General features: G+C 46.7%; 1 protein-coding gene across 32 annotated transcripts in view; it reads left to right on the forward strand.

Annotated features, from left to right (window-relative positions):
• The window catches only part of RBPMS (RNA binding protein, mRNA processing factor), a 172,899-nt gene that overhangs the window by 138,245 nt on the left and 15,251 nt on the right, over nt 1-19,403 (forward strand). For 22 of the 32 annotated variants that reach the window (XM_077849042.1, XM_077849035.1, XM_077849043.1 and 19 more), the window contains one exon: nt 10,042-10,172. The exons of 4 other annotated variants lie outside the window; for them this stretch is intronic. In XM_077849042.1, the coding sequence (XP_077705168.1) occupies nt 10,042-10,172 (131 nt within the window). Of the gene's footprint in view, nt 1-1,340; nt 1,449-10,041; nt 10,335-12,863; nt 14,012-16,993; nt 17,176-19,403 lie in introns of those variants that run through there. 6 more of the 32 variants (XM_077849030.1, XM_077849033.1, XM_077849031.1 and 3 more) reach the window with 5 other exon arrangements.

A 19,403-nucleotide genomic window follows, 5' to 3' on the forward strand; every position in this document is an offset into this window, starting at 1 on the left:
CTCATCACCTCAGTTGGTTGAGGTCCCACTCTTGATTTTGGCTCAGGTCGTGATCTCAAGGTCCTGAGTTCTTAGGCCCTCAGTAGGGAGTCTGCTGGAGATTCCCCTTTTCTCTGCCCCTCCCCCCACATGCTCTCCTGCATGCATGCACTCTCTCTAATCTTTTTTTAAAAACGTTTATCACCTTAGACATAGTTTTTCTTTTCTTTTTTTTTTAGACATAGTTTTTCTACTTTTATAATTTATCTCAAAGGAGGAAAAAAAGATGTACTGAAAGATTTATGCCTAACACAGCACTTATTAAAAATTATGAATGTCTGCTCTGTAACAGGTACTACACTAGGCACTAAGAATCTAATGGTGAGGAAAATAGACACGGGCTACCCACTCAAGCAGCTTCTAGTTTAATAAATGGTTTTGTTGGTGATCCATTTTTATGGACTAGATAGAGATCTATTCAAGTAGCAGTTTCATTAAAAAGACACCTGTGCCTCTCCCTGTTCTTGAAAACACCTCCCCTCTCCCCTTTTTAGCTTTCCTCCTTAATGGAAAAAAAAAAAGGTGAGTGGCAACTGGAAGTTTTAGGAAAAGGCTAAATGTTGTTTAGATAAGGAAGAAGTTTCTTCTTTTCTGTTGCCTCTAGGATTCTCAGTACAGCACAGCTTGTTGACATTTCTAGTCTATCCTCTCTAGGATCTGAACCTGCAATTTCTCATGCCTCCTCTTTCTTTTATTCCCTGTTCATAGACCATTAGGTCTTTTAACTAGTTTTTGTAAAACATATATGAAAATCACCTGTGGGCACGTTTTTCTTATTAAACTTAAGTATTAAAAATCATCATGGTTCAGAAAAGCAGATCAGAATTGTCACGTTTTCAAAATAACCTCTTATGTTACTCACTATCCTTAAGTAATGTTTTGTTTTGGTTTTGAAGTTAGTGACCTATCTTTTCTAACTGGGTTAAGAAGTTAAACCTTAGCGTTTTGAGGGAAGGCGTTTGGCTGGACAAAATCACCATCTTAACCTGGTGGGTAATGCATGAGCTCTGGAGCCATGGCTTGGCTTCCAGCTGCATGGCCTTGGGCCTGCCATTTAATCTCTCCAAGCCCCTAACATCCTCCATTCAGGACAGGGAGATAATACTAGCAGTACCTACCTCAGAAGGAGGTTGTGGAGAATAAATAGGTTAAAGTCTGTGAAGTGTTTTTGCACAAAGTATGTGCCCTACAAATATCCTTACTATTGATGTTTGGTATGTGAATAGCCCCATAGGCTAGCCATGTTACCACTCATATGTACAGTACTGAAATTCCTTTACAATTTAAATTCTCTACTACAGATGGAAAGGCCATTTGGGCCACAAAGAGGCAGAAGACACGCTTTAACTGACCATACAGTTATAGAACAGAAGAAGAGGGGGAAGTGGATATGTTAGGCAAAAGGGACGGTATGTATATTCATTCAGGAAATATTTGTTGAGTGCCTACTTCGTGTCAGACACTGAAAAGGCACACTTGTGAGTCCAGCCTTGTGAAGCTTAGCCAGGTCTTGAGCAGAGCGGAGCTGGGCACATGTTTTTGTATTGTTAATATAAAGCCAGCACTTTCTGGAAATGTAGCTCCTGTTAAACATCTCGATTTGATTGCAGTTGTTAAGAAATCCAAGGTCTCAGAGAGGCTGGCAAAATACCCTCCAAGTTCAATTGCCCGTGTCTAGGAAAGGAACTGACAAGAGAAGGGCTGGGGAACCCTCACCCCTGTAATTGTGGGTCTTGGGACAGAAAAGGAATGAATGTGTCGGGTGGTGAGAAGCATAATAGTAGTGACTTGAATTAAGTCCCCAGAGGAGCAGTTTTCTTCCAGCCTATGCTCTGGGTACCCTTTAGCTCTCAGATCAGGAATCAAATCCATTTAAAATCACGGATTGTATTGGCTGGTTTTTTGGCCTGGAACAGCTGGACAGTAACAAAAGAAGGGGGACCCTTAAGAGCAGTGACGGCTCAGGCTTGACGAAAAAAAAACCATTAACTAGAGAGGAAGTGACTCTGGGCCAGCTGAATCAAGACCAAGTTGGTTTTGGAATTTCCTTGGCATACTTAATTTGTGGGTCTGGATTGGCCTTCCTGCAGATTTGAAGGGTTGCTCCAGGAGGAAAAAAGGGAGTGGAGAGAGGGTGGAAGTTAGCAGGAAGCCAGTTCAAAAGTCAGGCAGCTGTGAAATCACTGTAGGTGACTAGAACCTGCAATTGGGTGGTAGAAGTAGAAGTGGAAAGGAAAAGATGGTGAGAAAGGCCTGAAGGAAACATAATCGGTGTGGAGAGGCAGGGAAGTGAGGGGCTGGATTCTGGACTGAGAGGACTGATTCACATCCTGGTTCTGTCACTTTCCGTGAGTCATGTACTAGTTCTTTACTAACCTCTGTGTGCCTCTGCTTCCTCGCTGTGTAGGAGGAGCAAATGTTCATATTTCCCAGGAGGAGCCACTAGCACAGCGTGTGGCACACTTTCCGTGCTTGGTAAACCTGCTCTGTTACTACTGATTACAGTCATTGTTATCAGTATCTTTGTCATCTTTACTATTAATAGGCTTTAGCAGCTGTTTGGATATGGGAAATGAAGGAAACTCTGAACCTGAAAACATGGGATAAAGGCAAATGAGGGGAAGTGAGAAGAGGACTTGGTTGTGAGTGACAGTTTGCTTGTAGATGAGTTGGAGGAGTTGGGAATATTGACATTGGAGTAGAAACCAAAGCTGTAGTTTAATGAGTTATTGTAGACAGAATTCATAACTGAAACAGTGGAAGTGGCCAAGGGCTATCATAAGGAGTAGGTAGGAGATGGGGCAGCCCGGGTGGCTTGGCAGTTTAGCGCCGCCTTCAGCCCAGGGCCTGATCCTGGAGACCGGGATCGAGTCCCACGTCGGGCTCCCTGTGTGGAGCCTGCTTCTCCCTCTGCCTATGTCTCTACGTGGCCCTCCCCGCCCCCCCCCCCCCCATGAATAAATAAAATATTTTTTTAAAAAAGTAGGAGTGGAGGAGAGCCGAGCACAGACTTGATTTCTCATGATGTCTGCAGCATTTGCTACAATTAGCAGAATGTGTAGAATGCAGAAATTGCCTTTGTGATTTGTGCTGGGTGGTGCTGAGGACGTCCTTTGAGCTTTTCACAAACCTTTTGATTCTTCGCTTACACTTCTTTTCTTGGGGAGCCAGTGAAGTGTGTGGCCTTCCCTGGGACCGGTCCTTTCCTAGGGCTACCGTAATAAATTACCACCAGTGAGTGGCTGAAAACAAATATGTTTTCTCGTAGTTTAGGAGGACAGAAGTCTGAAATCAAGGTGTCATCAGTGCTTGTTCTTTGTGGAGGCTCCAAGAGGGAAAATATCTCGTGCCTCTCTTAACTCTGATGGCTGCCAGCCATCCTCGGCATTCCTTGGTTTGTAGACACGTCATTCTAGTCTCTTTCTCCATCTTCACATCACCTTCTCCTCTGTGCCCTCTGTTCTCAGAAGGACACCAGTCATTGGATTTAGTGTCCTCACTAAATTCAGGATGATTTCATCTCAAGATCCTTAAATAATCAGAGTAGACTGGCAAAATTGCTGTTTTCAAAAAAGTTTCCAGAGGAATGTGAATTGGGGGAGGATACTGTCCCACTCATTGTGTGCTGTGCCACAGAAGCTGGCATGTGCTGCATTCTTAGCCCTGATATTAGAAGATAGTGTGTCCTGATTGGATAGTCCTCCGAAGAATTGGCCTCATAACACTGATTTTTGAGGGGTTTACTTAACAGACATGGATCAGCTACTTGTGAGGTATGTGAGTGGGAGTTGGTTGTTTAACAGCCTTTGATTTATTTTTCTTGTTTCAAAATTGATTTTCATTAAAAATGGAATTTTTCATTACGTTTGGGCTTTTTGTGTTTTCTGGTCAAGTTCTTTTTTCTGTCAGGCAAGCTCTTCTGAAGGACTTTTGTCCCTAGATTTATTCTAGTAAACTGAGTATGCTAAAAACTAGAGATGAAGACCATCTGCACTCTTAAGGCCTGTCCCCACCACAAGTAGTGGGTAGTGGGGGGACAGGATGGTGTATGGAAGGGACCCTGAACCATGAGACAACAGACAAGGGTTCTGGTCCCAGTTCAGACCAGTTAACTATGAGACCTTGGATAGGTTTTTTTCTTATTGTTAAAATGAGACCACCCATTCTTACCCTTTTCTCCACAGCTTCTAAGGAGTGTCCAGAATGATAATGGATATACATGGTCTTAGCTGTAGATAAAAAATGTATGCAAATATGTGTTATTAAGACTGAGTTGAGATGTAATCTTATTTAAGAAGTCACATTTCCATGCTCTCACATCTATCCTTTTTGTGTATATTTTTCTCCCACATAGAATTGAATTAACCTACAATTTGATCATTTCCTCCTCTGAAGGGCAAGATAGAAGTTACCTTCTTTCTCCCTTGGTTTTATCCAGTATGGAGCAAATGATACTTTCTGAAACTTGTTGATACTTTCTGATACACTATGCTAGGCATATGATGAGCTAAGAGTGAGAACTTACAGTCCTGGAGATAAGTGCTATGGCCAGGAGATAAAAGACCCAGTAGAGCATGGAGAAGGTTCTCCCTGCCCCCTCCCCTCTACCCAAGGATATGACATCTAAATGGAGTCCTTTGAAGAATGAGCAAGGGTTAAGCCAGTTGAAAGAAAAGAACCAGGCACAGTCAAGCAATTAAAAGGACTTAATCCTAGACCATGATGGGGAACCAGGTGAGAGGCAGGTCTGCAAAGGTTGAGATGAGGGGCAGGATCATGTGTAGTCTTCTTGGGCATGATACCTGGAGTTCAGACGCTGTCCTGAGAGCAAGGCAAAATCATAGAAGGGTTTTAAGCAGGAGAGTGACATTGCAAAATTGTGTACTTTAAAAGTTGTCCTGGCTGAAGCATGGCTGCCAGGAGGACTGTAAAGAGAGGCATTTTCGGTAATCCTGCAATGGTAATTAAGATCAAAGTGGATGATGGCCGAATTTGGTAGGACCTTGGTGAAAAACTACCAGGTCACCATGGCTTGGCGAAATCAGGAACCAAAGAGAAAACAAAGGCCATTGGAGGGACTTTGTTTAGTTTCAGACATATTGAGTATGAGATTGCTGTGGAATATTTCCAAATAAAAATATCCAAGAGGCAAGCAAAGTAAATACTGACTTTAAAGTTCTTAGACCTTGTGTTCTCAGCTGTACACAGGTTAAGTCCATTAAAGATTGTCCTTGTTCCTCTTGCTCTCGTTTCTGAGAGTCGTTTATCTGTTTCAGTGTGACGTTAGACTGGAACCTTCACCTTTCTGCATGTTTGTTTTCTCATCCAAAATGAAAAGGCAGACTGGCTGATCTTAGTGAGCTCTTGCAGTTTAAACCTTCATCAGACACTGCAGTTTTTTTCCTTTCCAAAGGGATTGAAAGGTGGAGTTGGGGAAGTTTCTAGTCTTGTTTGTCAGAATTTAGTTTGAGCTCTTCTGATTGCATATTCTTATGCTAAGAAAAAGGCTTATTCAGATGTATATTGGGAGCCCTCAAAAACATCCTCAGACATGCTAAAGGAGAGAGGATGTAGCCAGATCTAGGGCAGTGGGAAAGGCCTGACCCACCCTCTCAGGAGAGGGTCGGATTAGGCCTAGACAAAAAGCTCTGGCCTGCTGATCCCTCTGCTCACTGAGGCCTGGCTCACTCTGGGTGGTCAGGAGCCTCTCTTGTCAGGGGGAGTCTCACCCCCTCCTTGAACTCTACTCATTCTAATGGGCCCAGGGCAGCAAACTTTCTCTTTCTTCAGCTTTTCCATCTTAGGAAGTTTTTAGCAGGATAGGCCAACTGAGGAAGCCAGAAGCCCACCTGAGCCATGCTGCTCCCCTGCTGTGGCCTGCTCCTTCAGTTGGGAATCTGTGTGAAGGTCCTGAGCTAGGGAAAGCCTGTCCCTTCAGCTGCTATAATTTTCTTAAGACCATATTGGCAACCAGGAAGGAGTATGCAAATGCAAAAGCTCATTCACCTCACTATCCTCTTCTGTCAAAGGAAAGTATGTGACTCTTCAGAGTGTCCTCAGCTTCCTAGTGAAATGTAGGTGTCTCTGAGGGCTGCTTTACCACAGATGTGATCCTTACCTGGTCTGCCGGTCCCCATTGTGCCTGTAGTGCTCTGTTACTAGGGGTTCTGGGCCAAACAAAGGATGTCAGGTTGGGTCTGCTCGTCCCCTCCAATTTCTCTCACAAAACAAATCTAGAATTATTGCTTTCATTTGCATTTTCTTTCCTAGGGTGTTTCGTCCACTCATTGAACAAACTGCTATATAGCAGGTAACAACATACTGTAAGCTCTCTGAAGGCAAAATGCATAATTTGCTCAAGCATCAAATAATACAGTAAGATAGACAAGAAGACAACTTAAAGCAGTGGTTCTCAAACTGAGGCATACATCAGATTCACCTAGAGGGCCGAATTCTGACTCAGTAGGTCTTCAGTGGAGCTAGGATGCTGATGCTGCTCAGGACACGCCGTACTGTAAGGGACTCTTCAGGGCTACAGTGCAGATGCGAAGGTAGGGCCAGGATCCAGGAGTGTGGAGGAAGGAGTAAATAGCTTGTCCTGGTTTACTCACGTTTCTTCCTTTCATGTCACCTGCTGTATTTTCTGGCTTAGATTTTTCTATACTTTTTGAGGCCCTAAACACTCCCTGGAGGACTGCCTCTGCAGTCCATGGTACTCTGGGCACTGAAGCCTGTGTCAGGAGAGCCTGTCTGCTTCTATCCCAGGTCCAGGGTTCTTTGTCTCTTCCCCCTGCTCTAGCAACTCACACCCCTGCCCCCAGGTGGGGTTCCCGGAGCCGGAGGAATGCGCTCCTTCAGAGGACGTGGAAGAGGAGCTTACTTTAAAAACTGGTCTGTGGGTGAGCGCAGCTGTAAACACAGTTTTCAGACTATTCTCTGGAACCCTGGCAGACCTTTGGGACTGTTGTAGGGGTTGAGATCTTCCAGCTACCCCACCGTCGCCACCACAAGCACCACCACTGCCATCAAAGCAACCAAATTTTGCTACACTTCTACTTAAAAAGGGATTCTGAGAAAAATTCATTTGAAGAGAAAGGGTTGCATTGCTTTTATTTTGAACTTTGAAAGTCACTCTTCTGGTTTGCGCCTCCTTTTTGCTTTTTGTTTCATTTTTGTTTTAGTGTGATAAATACTGAAAGGATTGGGAAATTTTAGATCTGGTTCCTATGGATAGTTTAAACTCCTTTAACAAAACAGTGGTATATCTTTAAACAATTTTTAGAATTTTCCACCAGGTACTATTTAATCCAAGAAACATTATTAAACACTAAATGCTAGTCTCAGAGGTGGCCCCAGGGGTGCAGACTTAAGACCTGGATCTTCCCTTCCTGGGCTCTCACTAGCCAACCCTTGGGAACTTGGTTGTGAGAAATCCTCCTCAACTGCCCTCCTCTAAACTAGTACTCTCCAGCTTAGAACATCTCCACTGGTACATTTTGAGTTCATCCTCCACTTCTCCTCCTGACGAGCCCACTATATGTTGCATGTCTCTTGACATTTGTGGTAACTCTAAATTCCTTCTCAAGGGGAGACAGGAGAGATGATGAGAGGTATGAAAGAACTGATCAAGTCTCATTTCACTCCAATCTCTCTTAGGCTTCCACTTCACTATCTGACTTCTGCTGTTAACTCAGCAGCTTTGGGTGTGGGAGATTTGGAAGCAGATGCCCCATCTTGCTGGGCTAGGTTTGTGCATGTTAGTGAATAGTTTCCAAGTGTCAGTCTAGACCCAATGGGAACTGATGCTTTAGGATAGAAATTTGGAAATGTCTGGAAATTGTAAATCCTATCAGTTGAGGCTGAGATTGAAACCCTGATTCCACCTGTCTCTATTATTTATTTCTTTAGGATCAGATATCTTAAAAAAAACCTCTCATTTCATTTCTAAAACTTGCTAGAGAAAAATCTATCAGATAAGAGTACCCCCATCTTGGCCAGTTGTTGTGAGGTAACAGGATGAGGAAGTGCCACCATCAGGCTGCAGGCCCCCTCATAGTGCTGCATAGCACCCCCATTGATGGCAGTTAGAGTCCTCTGCTGTCACAGTAGGGCTGAGCGAGCTTGGACTGAGACATTCACATGCTAGGTCCTGAGACTCTCTTGACTTTTTTTTTTTTTTTTTTTTTTTAAGACTCAGAAGGTCTTAAAATAGCACGGTAGCTGAAATAATAGTACCAACAACAACAGTAATAGCTTGCCATTCCTGAGAACGGTTGTTTGTTTAAAATCCGAGGCCTGGGTTCTGGCAGCAGTTAGTTTCCACGAGCGGGGCTCCCACAAGATTTGCTCTAATAGAAATCATATGGTCTGGTCTTGTCATAACCGGAAACATAGGGGTCTGTGAAGTGTTCTCCTGACCCCTCCATAAGGAATTTTCTGACCGAAACTAGAAACACCTACACACCCTAGAACTGGAGGTAGATGGTATAGACCTGATCATTTGAAGAAACTTAGGATGTTACTGTGTGTTCCTGTTCAAATAATAATTGTGAGTCTCCTCTTTGGGCTACACTCTCCAGCCTAATCTACAAGCAGGCTGCACTCCCCTCACCAGGTCTGAAGAGGACATTTGAACTGCCTTGTTGAGGGAGGGAGTCAGGGAGTCCATCCAGCCACAGTGTAGCCCTCTGAAGGGATAGTCCTCAATCAGCCCAGGACTCCCACCATCTTCTCAGAAGCTCTTGCCATGCTGACTGACTGTGGGAAAAACCCACCAGGGGTCCACAGGCACCCACAGGCTCAGCTTCTTTCCGGTTGCCCCATAGAGCACTCCCCACATCACACTCAGGATAGGTTTTCTGTTTCTAGCCCCCTGCCCACAGCCACAGTTTGGGAGGGGGGGAGGCTGGGAGCATGAGGAAGACCCAGAATGAGCAGCCCTGGGGTGGCTTCTTACATGTGGGAAGGAGTGAAATGACTCTGTTGACCTTGGGTCACATGCACTCTGGACTTCTGGAAAGTCCTGAATGGCAGAGTCACTAATGGCTTTATGACAGTCGCCTTTTCCTGACTCCTTCAGCAGTCCCAGCTAGCATCCTTGGCCTACTTGATTTCAGATTTTGACAGGTGATAAAAGCACATATTGAGATTGCTGCTTCACAGAGTCCAGATTCATAACTATCGATTGATGATTTTTTTTTCTTTGCGGAGACGCTCCCTCATGTGTTTTCTGTTACTTTAATGGATTGCTTCCTGATACATTCTGAGCCTTGGGCACTTGCCCTTCAATCTGGCAAACTGCAGCTTGACCTGAATGGAATCAAATTTAGACCAGTGTAAGCAGCAACTACAGAATGTTCTAAATTGCATCTTTGTGGAGCTTAACTTTAATCAAGATACTCCAGGCTTTTTCACTTCTGTTCTCTGCATTTTTGACATCTTAAATGCCCTGTAGGCACAGTGTCTGGCCCTGTGCTTCCGTGGGCTAAATGGGAAGTGCTTGGTGACCATGATCTATTTGTCAGTAGTAATTACTCTGATAATCACAGAAGTCCTATAGTCGTTCTGGCCTGTCATGGCCCTGCCAATAAACCATTGTTCTCCCAATTCTCTCTGCAGTGGATTTTCATGGGATATCTCCTACCTATCCTCTTTCTTCCTCTTTTTCTTAGAGGGCCACGTGTGCGGTTTTGTGCAGGAAATCCCCACTGTTCTTATGTTCCCCCGACTGTAGTTGGAAAGACATCAGAGTGTCCAGGGCAGATCCCAGGCCTGAGGTCCCAGCAGGCCAGACAGGCAGCAGATGCCTGTTGCTTTTTTTCACTTTGTATTTACCGTTCCCTTGCTTAGAGTTTCAGGACCCAAACCAACAGGTTATTAAAAGAATGAGAGTAATTTGACTTCTGACATTGTTTGGGGTGTGGGGTTATTTGTGGTGGTTTGTTTCTGATTTGAAAGTAGCTGTTTGTAACCACTAACTCTTCCCTTATTCTTTTCTTGCAGACGAGCTCACAGTGCCTGCACTTTACCCCAGTAGCCCTGAAGTGTGGGCCCCGTACCCTCTGTACCCAGCGGAGTTAGCGCCTGCTCTACCTCCTCCTGCTTTCACCTATCCCGCTTCACTGCATGCCCAGGTAATTTATACCCATCGGCCACGACTTCACTCACCCCATCACCAGTCCTTTCCAACTCGGTTCCCCAGAGCACACCGTACAACTAACACCTATCCAGCTAACAGACCCACCTTCAGGAGATTAATGATCCCCTCTAAATCAAGCTGACACTCCTCCGGGACTTGAGGACCGTCTGACAGCAATGATATCACCCACTGCCTGATGTTTGCCCCAGATGACACCTCTCTCCTCCTTAATGATCTCACCCTCATGTCACACACGAGAGATTGGGCACAGGTTCCCTCCCCAGCCCCCAGCCAGCCAGAGGGCGTCACTAGAACACGGTCGTGTGTGTGTGCCTGGTCGTGTGCAAGGGCTGCGGAGGAAGGTGTGCACTTGTGCGGGAGTTACATGTCTCTGTGTGTACCTGTGTACTGAGAGATTGCTGCTCTCGTGTTCTAGGAGATTCAGTGACTGAAGGGGAAAGTTGGAAGTTTCCAGGATAGCTTACACTTGTTACAGGAGAGATTAGGGGTTCCTTTCTGCCACCTCAAGGAAGCCCTGTAGAAAAAGGAGGGACAGTGTAGTGTGGAGAATGTAATTACAGGTTGAGCTGAGGGCCTCTGGACTTACTTTCCTTCTGAGTTAATAATAGCCTGAGTTTTATAAACTCCCTGGTTTCTTCACAAAGATTACGATCTACATAGCAGCCCCTCCTCTCCCTGTGAAAAGAAAAACGTTGCTCTTAATACAAACAGTAGTGATAACCATTAGGGTTCAGAGTGATGATCAATAGCAAATAAGAAAGCATGAAATTTCATTCGTCTTAATGCACGTGAAATTCCTCTAAAAGCAGGAAAGCCTCATTTCTGAAAAAAACAGTTGGCCTAGACAGGCAGGTTGGGGATTTTTGTCTTTTTTGCTTAGTGTTTATTTACAAGGCTGGATGAAATATAGTTTCCCAGAAAACTCTTCCTTCTGACTTAAAACTCTTTCATGTTGTACAGAACACACAGGGTTTTATAAAACACGGCCAGGCAGCCCCCTGGCTAACATCCTTATAGGCTGTGGGGTCAGGCGTGGTGCTGGCTGCGTATGCTTCCATTCTGTTCCAGCTGAGTTGTCATTGCTCTTTGCACACACGGACAGCCCAGCTTCCCTGCTGCTGCACAGGCAAACTACAAAGAGAGGGCCTTGGTGCCTAGGCCCCTGAAGTGATGACCCCTGGTGTTGGCAGAAAGAGGTAGAAAGTCGAATCAATGGTGAGGGAAAAGTAGATGATGGTGGTTGAGAGCACCTAGCACAGAACGTGACCTATGGTAGCAGCAGGATTCAGAGCCTGATGCCCAGTGACCATATCAGCTGTGCTTTCTGCTTTCCCTTCCCTCACTGCTGCTTCCACCTCAGTCCTTGTCAGGGCTCAGTGTCCTTGTAGGTGGCAAGGGGGAGGGAGAAGGGACAAAATATGAGCCCATGAATATCTTCTGCTGAGTCATTGAAATGTTTGCGGTGGCCTTGGGGGTAACTTCATAGATGGTGGGGAATGACTCAGAGAGGCCCTCCCTGTTGTTGGGCCCGCCCCCGCCATCCATGGATTGGTCTTCCTTTCCTCTTCCTAGACTGCCTAAATACAGATTAACAGACACTTGAGGCAAATGTTGCTAGTACCGTGGAACAGTGCCAAGTGTGCCGTGTATTTTGAGTGTTGGTGGCTTTGTTAATCAGTAAAGCTTTTCACTATTGCCCTGGAAAAGCAAGAATTAACAGTGGCCATAAAGGATCGGGAATGATGGCTTTTGGGCCTTAATAACATTACTCTTGTTTCATATGGTGGGTGAAATCCAAAGTATGTCTGGGGGTAGGTGGAAAAAGGAATTGAAGAGTCTTAAGGGATTAGAAAACCCATGCCCATTGTGAGAAAGGTTAGAGACAGTGCCAAGATTAGATGGACTCAACCAATGGACTTGGTGGGATGTATTGCCCATGGTGGCACCCTCCCCTGTGAGTTCTTCCTTGATCTTGAGACTTTCTCAACCTGGAATCCACTTGGCTCCGCCACATCGGTCCTAGAGTTGGTGGAACTTTCATCTGAAATCAGAGAGATCCTTGTGCTCAACCCCACAGCTTGTTTGGAGTCATTCCCAGCGCAAGCTTGGGTTCTGTATTCTAAAGGCTCATGAACAGATATGGTTATTTAAATTTCTTTGTCCAAGATGAGACTCCTAGAATGAACTGGTAGAGGCTTTCCCGATCAGCAGGTCTGGCCCATTTTACAGTTGAGGAGACAGACCAAAGAAGATGGAGAGTTCTCAAAAGTCGTGAGTGGCTCTACTGTGACTGGAGCCAGGTCACCTGATCCGAGGCCTTGCTGTTTCCACACCTCAGTGCTGGCTCACCAAAGACTTATTCTTTGTTGGAATTTTGGAAAGGCCTCGCTCTACTGACTCCTTGGATCTTTCTTCTTTAAGTAGATGAGAAGCCTGTGAGAAGAGACTTGGAGGCAAAGACAAGGGAATCAGAGCTTAACCTTCACCTAAAGGGCCTGAGAGAATAGAGCAGTGGGGAAGACTAAAATGGAGCATCCCTTTAGTGGATGATTCTGGTTTTGTTTGGAGAGCTTACTGTATGTCTTTGGAGAAGTGTTTATATTATTTTGCTTTTCTTAGCAATGTTGTGCTCTGTTTTGAGACTTGGATTTTTTTTTTCTTCTAGTGTTTCTCTCCTGAGGCAAAGCCCAACACACCTGTCTTTTGTCCACTTCTCCAGCAAATTAGATTTGTCTCTGGGAATGTGTTTGTAACATACCAACCTACTGCAGACCAGCAGAGGGAGCTCCCATGTTGAATTTGCTTGTTAGCTATTTTTCCCCCATTTTGCAAAAATTATTTCTTGGTAACATTTGAGAGATTTCAATAAAAATTTTAATCAGAGCAAAAATTATCTCAAGTAGACTGCAGCGTTTTGTTTTCATGGTGATGCGAGTTTGGAGCTGAGAGGTTATCTCTGAGATTATGGGATAATTGGGCCTGTGACACTGAGCACATACCACATGGGAGGTGGCCTCAGAGTCTCCAGGGGAGACCCGGCCTGGAGCTGAGGCCTCACTACTGCTGCTGGTCTCTTCTTGGGCTCCCAAACCATCAAGAGCTGCACGTTGGAAGATTCTCTGTCTAGTGTCTGTGGGTCACCGCTCCCAGGAGATCTTGCTTCAGCAGAGATAGTGTGACTCGCCATCAGAAGCCCATTTGAAGCAAATTAGATGTGTTTTCCAGTCTATCCACCCTGATCCAGAGAGGACCCAGGGGGCAGAGACTGTCATTGAAGATCAGGAGTTTCGTCTTGTAGCTCAGCTCCAGCCTGGTGCCTCCATCTCTAAATTGAAGATGCTTATTTGACACCACATCCTATCTCTGAGACATTATCGCCTGAGGCAGTGGGATTGAAGACTGCACTACTGCTGTGTCATTCGTAAAGATGAAGGAAATATCTGATGCAGCAAACAGCTGATTTCCAAGAAGATCGTGAACATGTTTAGACCTGGTCATCCTGTTTACTCTCCAGGTCATTGGTATTTGAAATTTATTGCATATATTCTGTGAGTCCCTGTGAACAGGAGGGAAGGTTTCACCCGTGGCTTTTAGGAAAGTCGTCCTCTCGAGCAGAGAGCAGCAGTCCTGCCAGGTTGTACCCACACATCTCAGCCGTTTCCAGCCCCTTCAGTGCTACTTGTTGCCATTTAGTCTTGTTGCTGACGATGCAGAGAGAAAACCAATAAAGTGCACTGTTTTCATCACATTCTAGAAGCAGAATGCCATTTACCCTTGACCAGAGCCAGCTTGTTAGGCCCAAATCTTATAAAGGTAAGTAGTCCTGAGAGCAAGTCCTGGGCACCTATCTCTTTCTCAAAGGCCTCATTTGCCCTGAGTGACAGCAGACGATCTTCCAGGGATGCTGCCCAGCTTCCGGCCAGAGCCCATTACCTGTGAGAGGACAGAAGGTCTTAAAAGCCTGAGAGACTCCCCAGGGCAAGTCTTGCCCCTTGAGAAGTGCCTTGTGACACAGTGGAAAAACTGTGAAGGCTAAACCTACAATCAGCATAGAAATGGACCATGAGAACTGTGATCCCACATGAGGAAGCAAGAGAGGTCATGGGGCAGGGAAGGGCCAGGAACGGCATGTGGGGGCCCACAGCAGAGCCACGCACCCACCCACCACATCCAGGCATTGACCCAGCAGCAAAAGGCAACTGCAAACTGAATCTTTAAACTTTGTTTTAAAAACTAATTTCACCAAGTGTCTCCTCTGTCACTAACTCTGTCCCATAGAGAATAAGACACAAGAGCATCTGGTTTGGCACGGGGTATAATTGAAGCTCCTGGCTCAAGGGAGTGTCTTGAGGGAGGTGGGAAGCAGGGCAGGTGTGAGTGTGGACTCGAGGGAGCACACAGCCCCCAGCAGCAAGGCAGTGATGCCTCCTGCCCAGGCACATGGTGGGACTCACACAGTAAGACCACTTCAGCTTCCAGTCAGTGCTGGAAGTGGCAGGTCCTGCAGCCAGTCGGGTGGATGAAAGCCAGGTTGGGCAGGGGGGTTCAGCACCACAGCCTTGCAAAAGTAAGGGAAGAAGATTTGGGAGACCTGGGACCTTTGCTTCTGTGCCTCCTGGGTGGCATCAGCTCTTACCGCCTGAGACCTGGTCCTTGAGGCCTGGCTTTGTCCAGTAGCTACTGTCTCCCTGCAGCCCAGGGCTTGTGACATTCTGGAAGCATATAGCTTTGAGGGGCTCCAGAGCTTGCCTTTGTAGGCTCAAGGCTCTAGACATCTGTGAAACTGTTAATCCTCTGATATGTACCTTTCCCTTTAAACCTATAGCTCCGTGAAGGTCAGACTGTGAGGAGAAACTGCCCCTGGGTGCTCTTGTCTCCTGAGCGTGCTAGTCCCGTCTAGTTCCTGATTTTGCTCAGCTTTCGGGTCGGGGAGCCACCTGGCTTAACTCCCATAGGAGGCCAGGTCAGGGCAGGCCAGCCAGGCCTTGTGCTCTCAACGCCGGCCTCCTGTGTGCCCTGGGCATGTGTCTCCCACTTAGCAGGGAGCACAGAGACCCCTCTCCCTTTCCAGCACCATCTCTGGGCTGTCTCTGTGTCTGCCTCATGAGTCATAAGGCTTGGCCTGTGCTGGAACTCGAGTCCTTCAGAAGAACTGAGCCTGGCTGTAGTATAGGGTTGGAAGTGCAGGCCGCGAGCTACTTGGTCAGACATTGGCTCTGCCACTTTCAAGCTGCGTGACCACAACAGAACAAGTTCCTTAAACTCTGGGCTTCAGTAAAGTGAGCCTAATAATCCTTCATGTAGAGCAAGAAAGCGTGCCTGGCACATAGGAAGGGCTTCAGACGTTAGCCTTTTAAGGAGCCATGTGAGTTTTTAACAAGGAGAAGGCAACCTAGGACTAGCTACCCACGCGGCTGTGATGGTTCCGGTGCTACGGGCATCCAGCACTGTCTTGACAAAACTGAGGCGGCTGCAGAGTCCTCATGGCTGCAGCCAAATGGAGGGCTAGAGGTTGGAAAGAATAAATGAGGGACAGATGAGCAAGATGAGGCATCAGGGGACAGCCCCCAGAGTGACAGCACCTGCCCTATACCCACCAGCGAGGTCTCTGCAGCCTGTGCCAGTACCGGGAGGACTTGTCCCCTTAGAAAGTCTCCCCCCACAGCCAGGCCCGGACACGCCTGTCAGGAGAAAACCTCTCCCTGACAGGAAGTAGATCAAGAGTGGGAAACAGCTGAATTCCCAGAGAGACCAAATGGTTCCTGTGTGTGCTTTTACTCAAACCCGTTGTCCCCGAACTTTCCAGCTGCTGCCTTATCTTGCTTCCCTATCAGAGAAACTGGAGGAGAGAGAAAGACCCGTGAGTCATCCTGCCCATTCCTGCCCAGACTCTTGGGCTCATTCTTCCCACAGTCCATCTGCTAGAATTCTCTGCAGCCTTACTTCAGGTGGCACCGGTACCTCTTGTGCCTTGGGAAGTTACTCTTTGCATAGTCCTGTAGCTGAGCCCTGGGGTCCCACCCTGACCAAGCAAATGACCTCTTTACCTTTTCTATCACCTCCTCTCCTCCTCTGCTCTTTGGTATCTGGAGAATGAGGGAGCTCTTATAAGGCAGTGAGAGCCCGAAACGTTGGGCCCGCCCTCACTGGCGTCTTCTGTCCCAAATCCTTCAGCCAGCGTTCCCCAGGGGTCAGGGCTGCTACTGCTGAGCCTTAGTGCTGTGGCCCTAGCCATTGCTTGTGGATCCCAACAGGATTTCTCAAATTCCCCATTGCTGTGACTGAGAGCGGCTCATAGCTGGCCTCTTCTGGCTGGGGGGAGGGGGGCCACAGGGTTTCCTTCATTTGGCGCAGTCTTTCAGGTCTTTTAAGCATGTTTCATTCTGTCCTTTGTAAGGCTAAACTTCCTAGAGCCTAGGACTCCCTCTCCACCCCCACCCCCACCTCATTCGCAATGAGAGCCCCTTCCTGAGTCCATGGACCTGCCTTGCCCTTGAGATTAAAAATAGGTGGTCTGACTGTCAGAGTAGGATGGTGTAGAGGGTGTGGCACGGAATTGGGCCTCGATGTTTTAAATTCAAACAGGCCAGTTTTAATAACAGTTTCCACCCACTGTGCTACGTTTGGGATTTTAAGCAAGTTTATTTTAACCTCATTGAAGCTCACTTTCTTTACCTATAAGTAGGAAGAATGAGTACCTACTTGATGGGGTCATTTGGAGGGAAACAGTAAAATGCTTATTAGCATGGAGTCATAATTATTAACCTAGCTCTTCTGTTTCCTCCTTTTTGTTAGAACATGATCTAGCATGGCCCACAGGCTCCTGAGCCCTCCCTCTGTAGCATTAGAAGCAGTTATAGGGACTTAAGACCAGCAGCCACCGAGAGAACACCAAGGGCCCAGCCTCTGTTCTTCAGTGAAGAGTGCCGCTGGTGGCACTGCAAGAATGGTGGCCCATGGCTATGGTGTGTGCTGAGGTGAGGCTCTGGTTCAGCCAGCTGGCCATCCACCCGGGGTTGGGCCTCTTTCCTAGGAACCGGCACCCAGATACCATCTAAAAGTGTGTCAGAATTCACTAACTGCTTTGGAGACAAAACCAAGGCTACAAAGAAAGTTGGGAAATATAAAATGTAGCCTTCATAAAAAGAAAGTGAACTTCTCCTTGAAGAAAAGCAATTCTGACAGGGGAAAAAAAGGCAAATCAACTCCAAATGGGATCATGTTTTATTCAGGATTTGTGCTGTCGGTGGGGAAGGCCAGAGCTCGGTGACAGGATGGGAAAGTGGGACGCCCCAACCTCAAGCCTCATCCACTCTGCCATGAAGTACTTTGCGCTTCACTGGGCTCGGCTCCTGGGGACCTCTAATGGTCCTTGATAGCAAACATAGTTAAAAATTAACAGACTGACAGAATTAAATATGGATGACAAGCAGCCACTATGGACTTAATCTGACACAGGATGTTACATGCTTGGGTGCCCTCAACCCAAGTGGCGTCTTGAGTGAACTTCTGGGATGTCTGAGCACATTTCACATGCCTGTTTGGAAGCAAGAACCTGGCTTGTGCTTAGGACAGAGTGTTAAGAGCCCAGGAGAGAAAATTATCCCTGAAGGCTTATGGTTAATTAAGCCCCGCTTTAACCAATCTTAGCAGGAAGTGTTTACAGGGTCTAGACCTGGTCACTTCCTGGGCTCAGGCCTCAGTGGTGTGCCACTATCCAGAGAGGGAGATCTTGTAGGGGCAGAAGGCCGCGTCGGAGCATAACTTTCTCTGGCCAGGACTGACTAGCTCCCTTCCTTTCTGGCAATTGGGGTAGGTCAGATGGCCGACATAACCTTTGGACCAGTTCACATAGATCTTGATGTTTTGCCTACGTAATGGCAACTTGTTTAATTGCCCCAAACAAGGAGTATTAGATGCCAAAGAGGAGAGAATGGTGATTATATTTTGTGCCCTATGTCTGCTGAGCGAGGGGGTGGGCTGGCAGTTTGAGGGTGGGGTTGGGAACAGGAGAGCAGATGTTCCTTCAAAGTGATCCTCAGTGGGCCTCATTTCATGAAACAGAAATTCCTGAAAAGTGTTTCTCCCGTGTTGGTGAACACTGTATTAGATGGGGCAGGGGTGCAATTTTAAGGAACTGCAGGATCGTCCCATAAAGATCATTTTTGTATTGTAGATCAATCTAGTCTCTTTGGTGAGTTTGGAATTTCTTGGACCATAGTGTGCTTCTGGCTTAGCAGCCTCTCCTTAGCCTGGCAGCCTTCAGCAAAGTTTGCCATAGGATCTGGCATGCTTTATTTGGTTCTGCTGCTCAGAGTGAATCCTTAGGCCTGGAGTGAGTGGGCCCGGTTTGGTTATAACTAAAGAATGTGTGAGTGGCTGGTTGCTATTGTTTCAGTGCTGGGAAAGCCCCTGCAGGGTAGACAGTGCCCCCATCTCAGGTCAGGGACCCTACGTATAGAAACCTGAATATCCATGCCTTAAAGGGGGAGCCCGCCTCTGAATAGATGGTGCTGGGGAAATCTGTATTCAGGTACAGCACCTGCATCAGGAAAGGTAAGAAAATCTTCACTGCTGCTTATAGATTAGATCAGACATCCAGGGCACCAGCTGGTCTGGTGATCTTCCAGCTCTGATTACTTTTGTTAAGAGCTAGAAAGTTGGATGCCACGTTCACATGCCTGAGCCTCCCAGGTGATGACAGACAACCTCCCAGAATCACCACTGGAAGGGGCCTTCCACACCAGTGTTTCTCAGCACCTACAGGTGAACATAATAAAAAGATTCTGTGGGCAGATACACTTGGGAAACCCAGAGTTAAATTAAGTCAGACAGTGTTGAACTTCTCAGAGTCTAACATGCATCCACCAGAGGGGCAGAGACTGCATTTCTCTCCAACCTCCTTGACCACAGAGCATCTCTAGACAGCGTACTTGCCACATTTTGGAAACCTCATATGGAAGCAGTGTTTCTCAAACTTGGACATGTGCATCATCATCTCTGGAAGGGCTTGGGACATGCAGGGAGGCTTGGGTTTCTCTCCCAGAGCTTCTGCATTTCTGACAAGTTCAGTGACACCATGGGCCACGGACCACACTCTGAGAACCACTGGTCTAGACTGATCCCTTTATTTCATGGAGAAGAAAATAGCTGAACCAAGGAGCATTTACTAATAACTGCTGCCATTAACTGAGGCAGGCACCTG

Source organism: Canis aureus, chromosome 15 (assembly GCF_053574225.1).
Source record: "Canis aureus isolate CA01 chromosome 15, VMU_Caureus_v.1.0, whole genome shotgun sequence".
NCBI classification, from domain to species: Eukaryota; Metazoa; Chordata; class Mammalia; order Carnivora; family Canidae; genus Canis; species Canis aureus.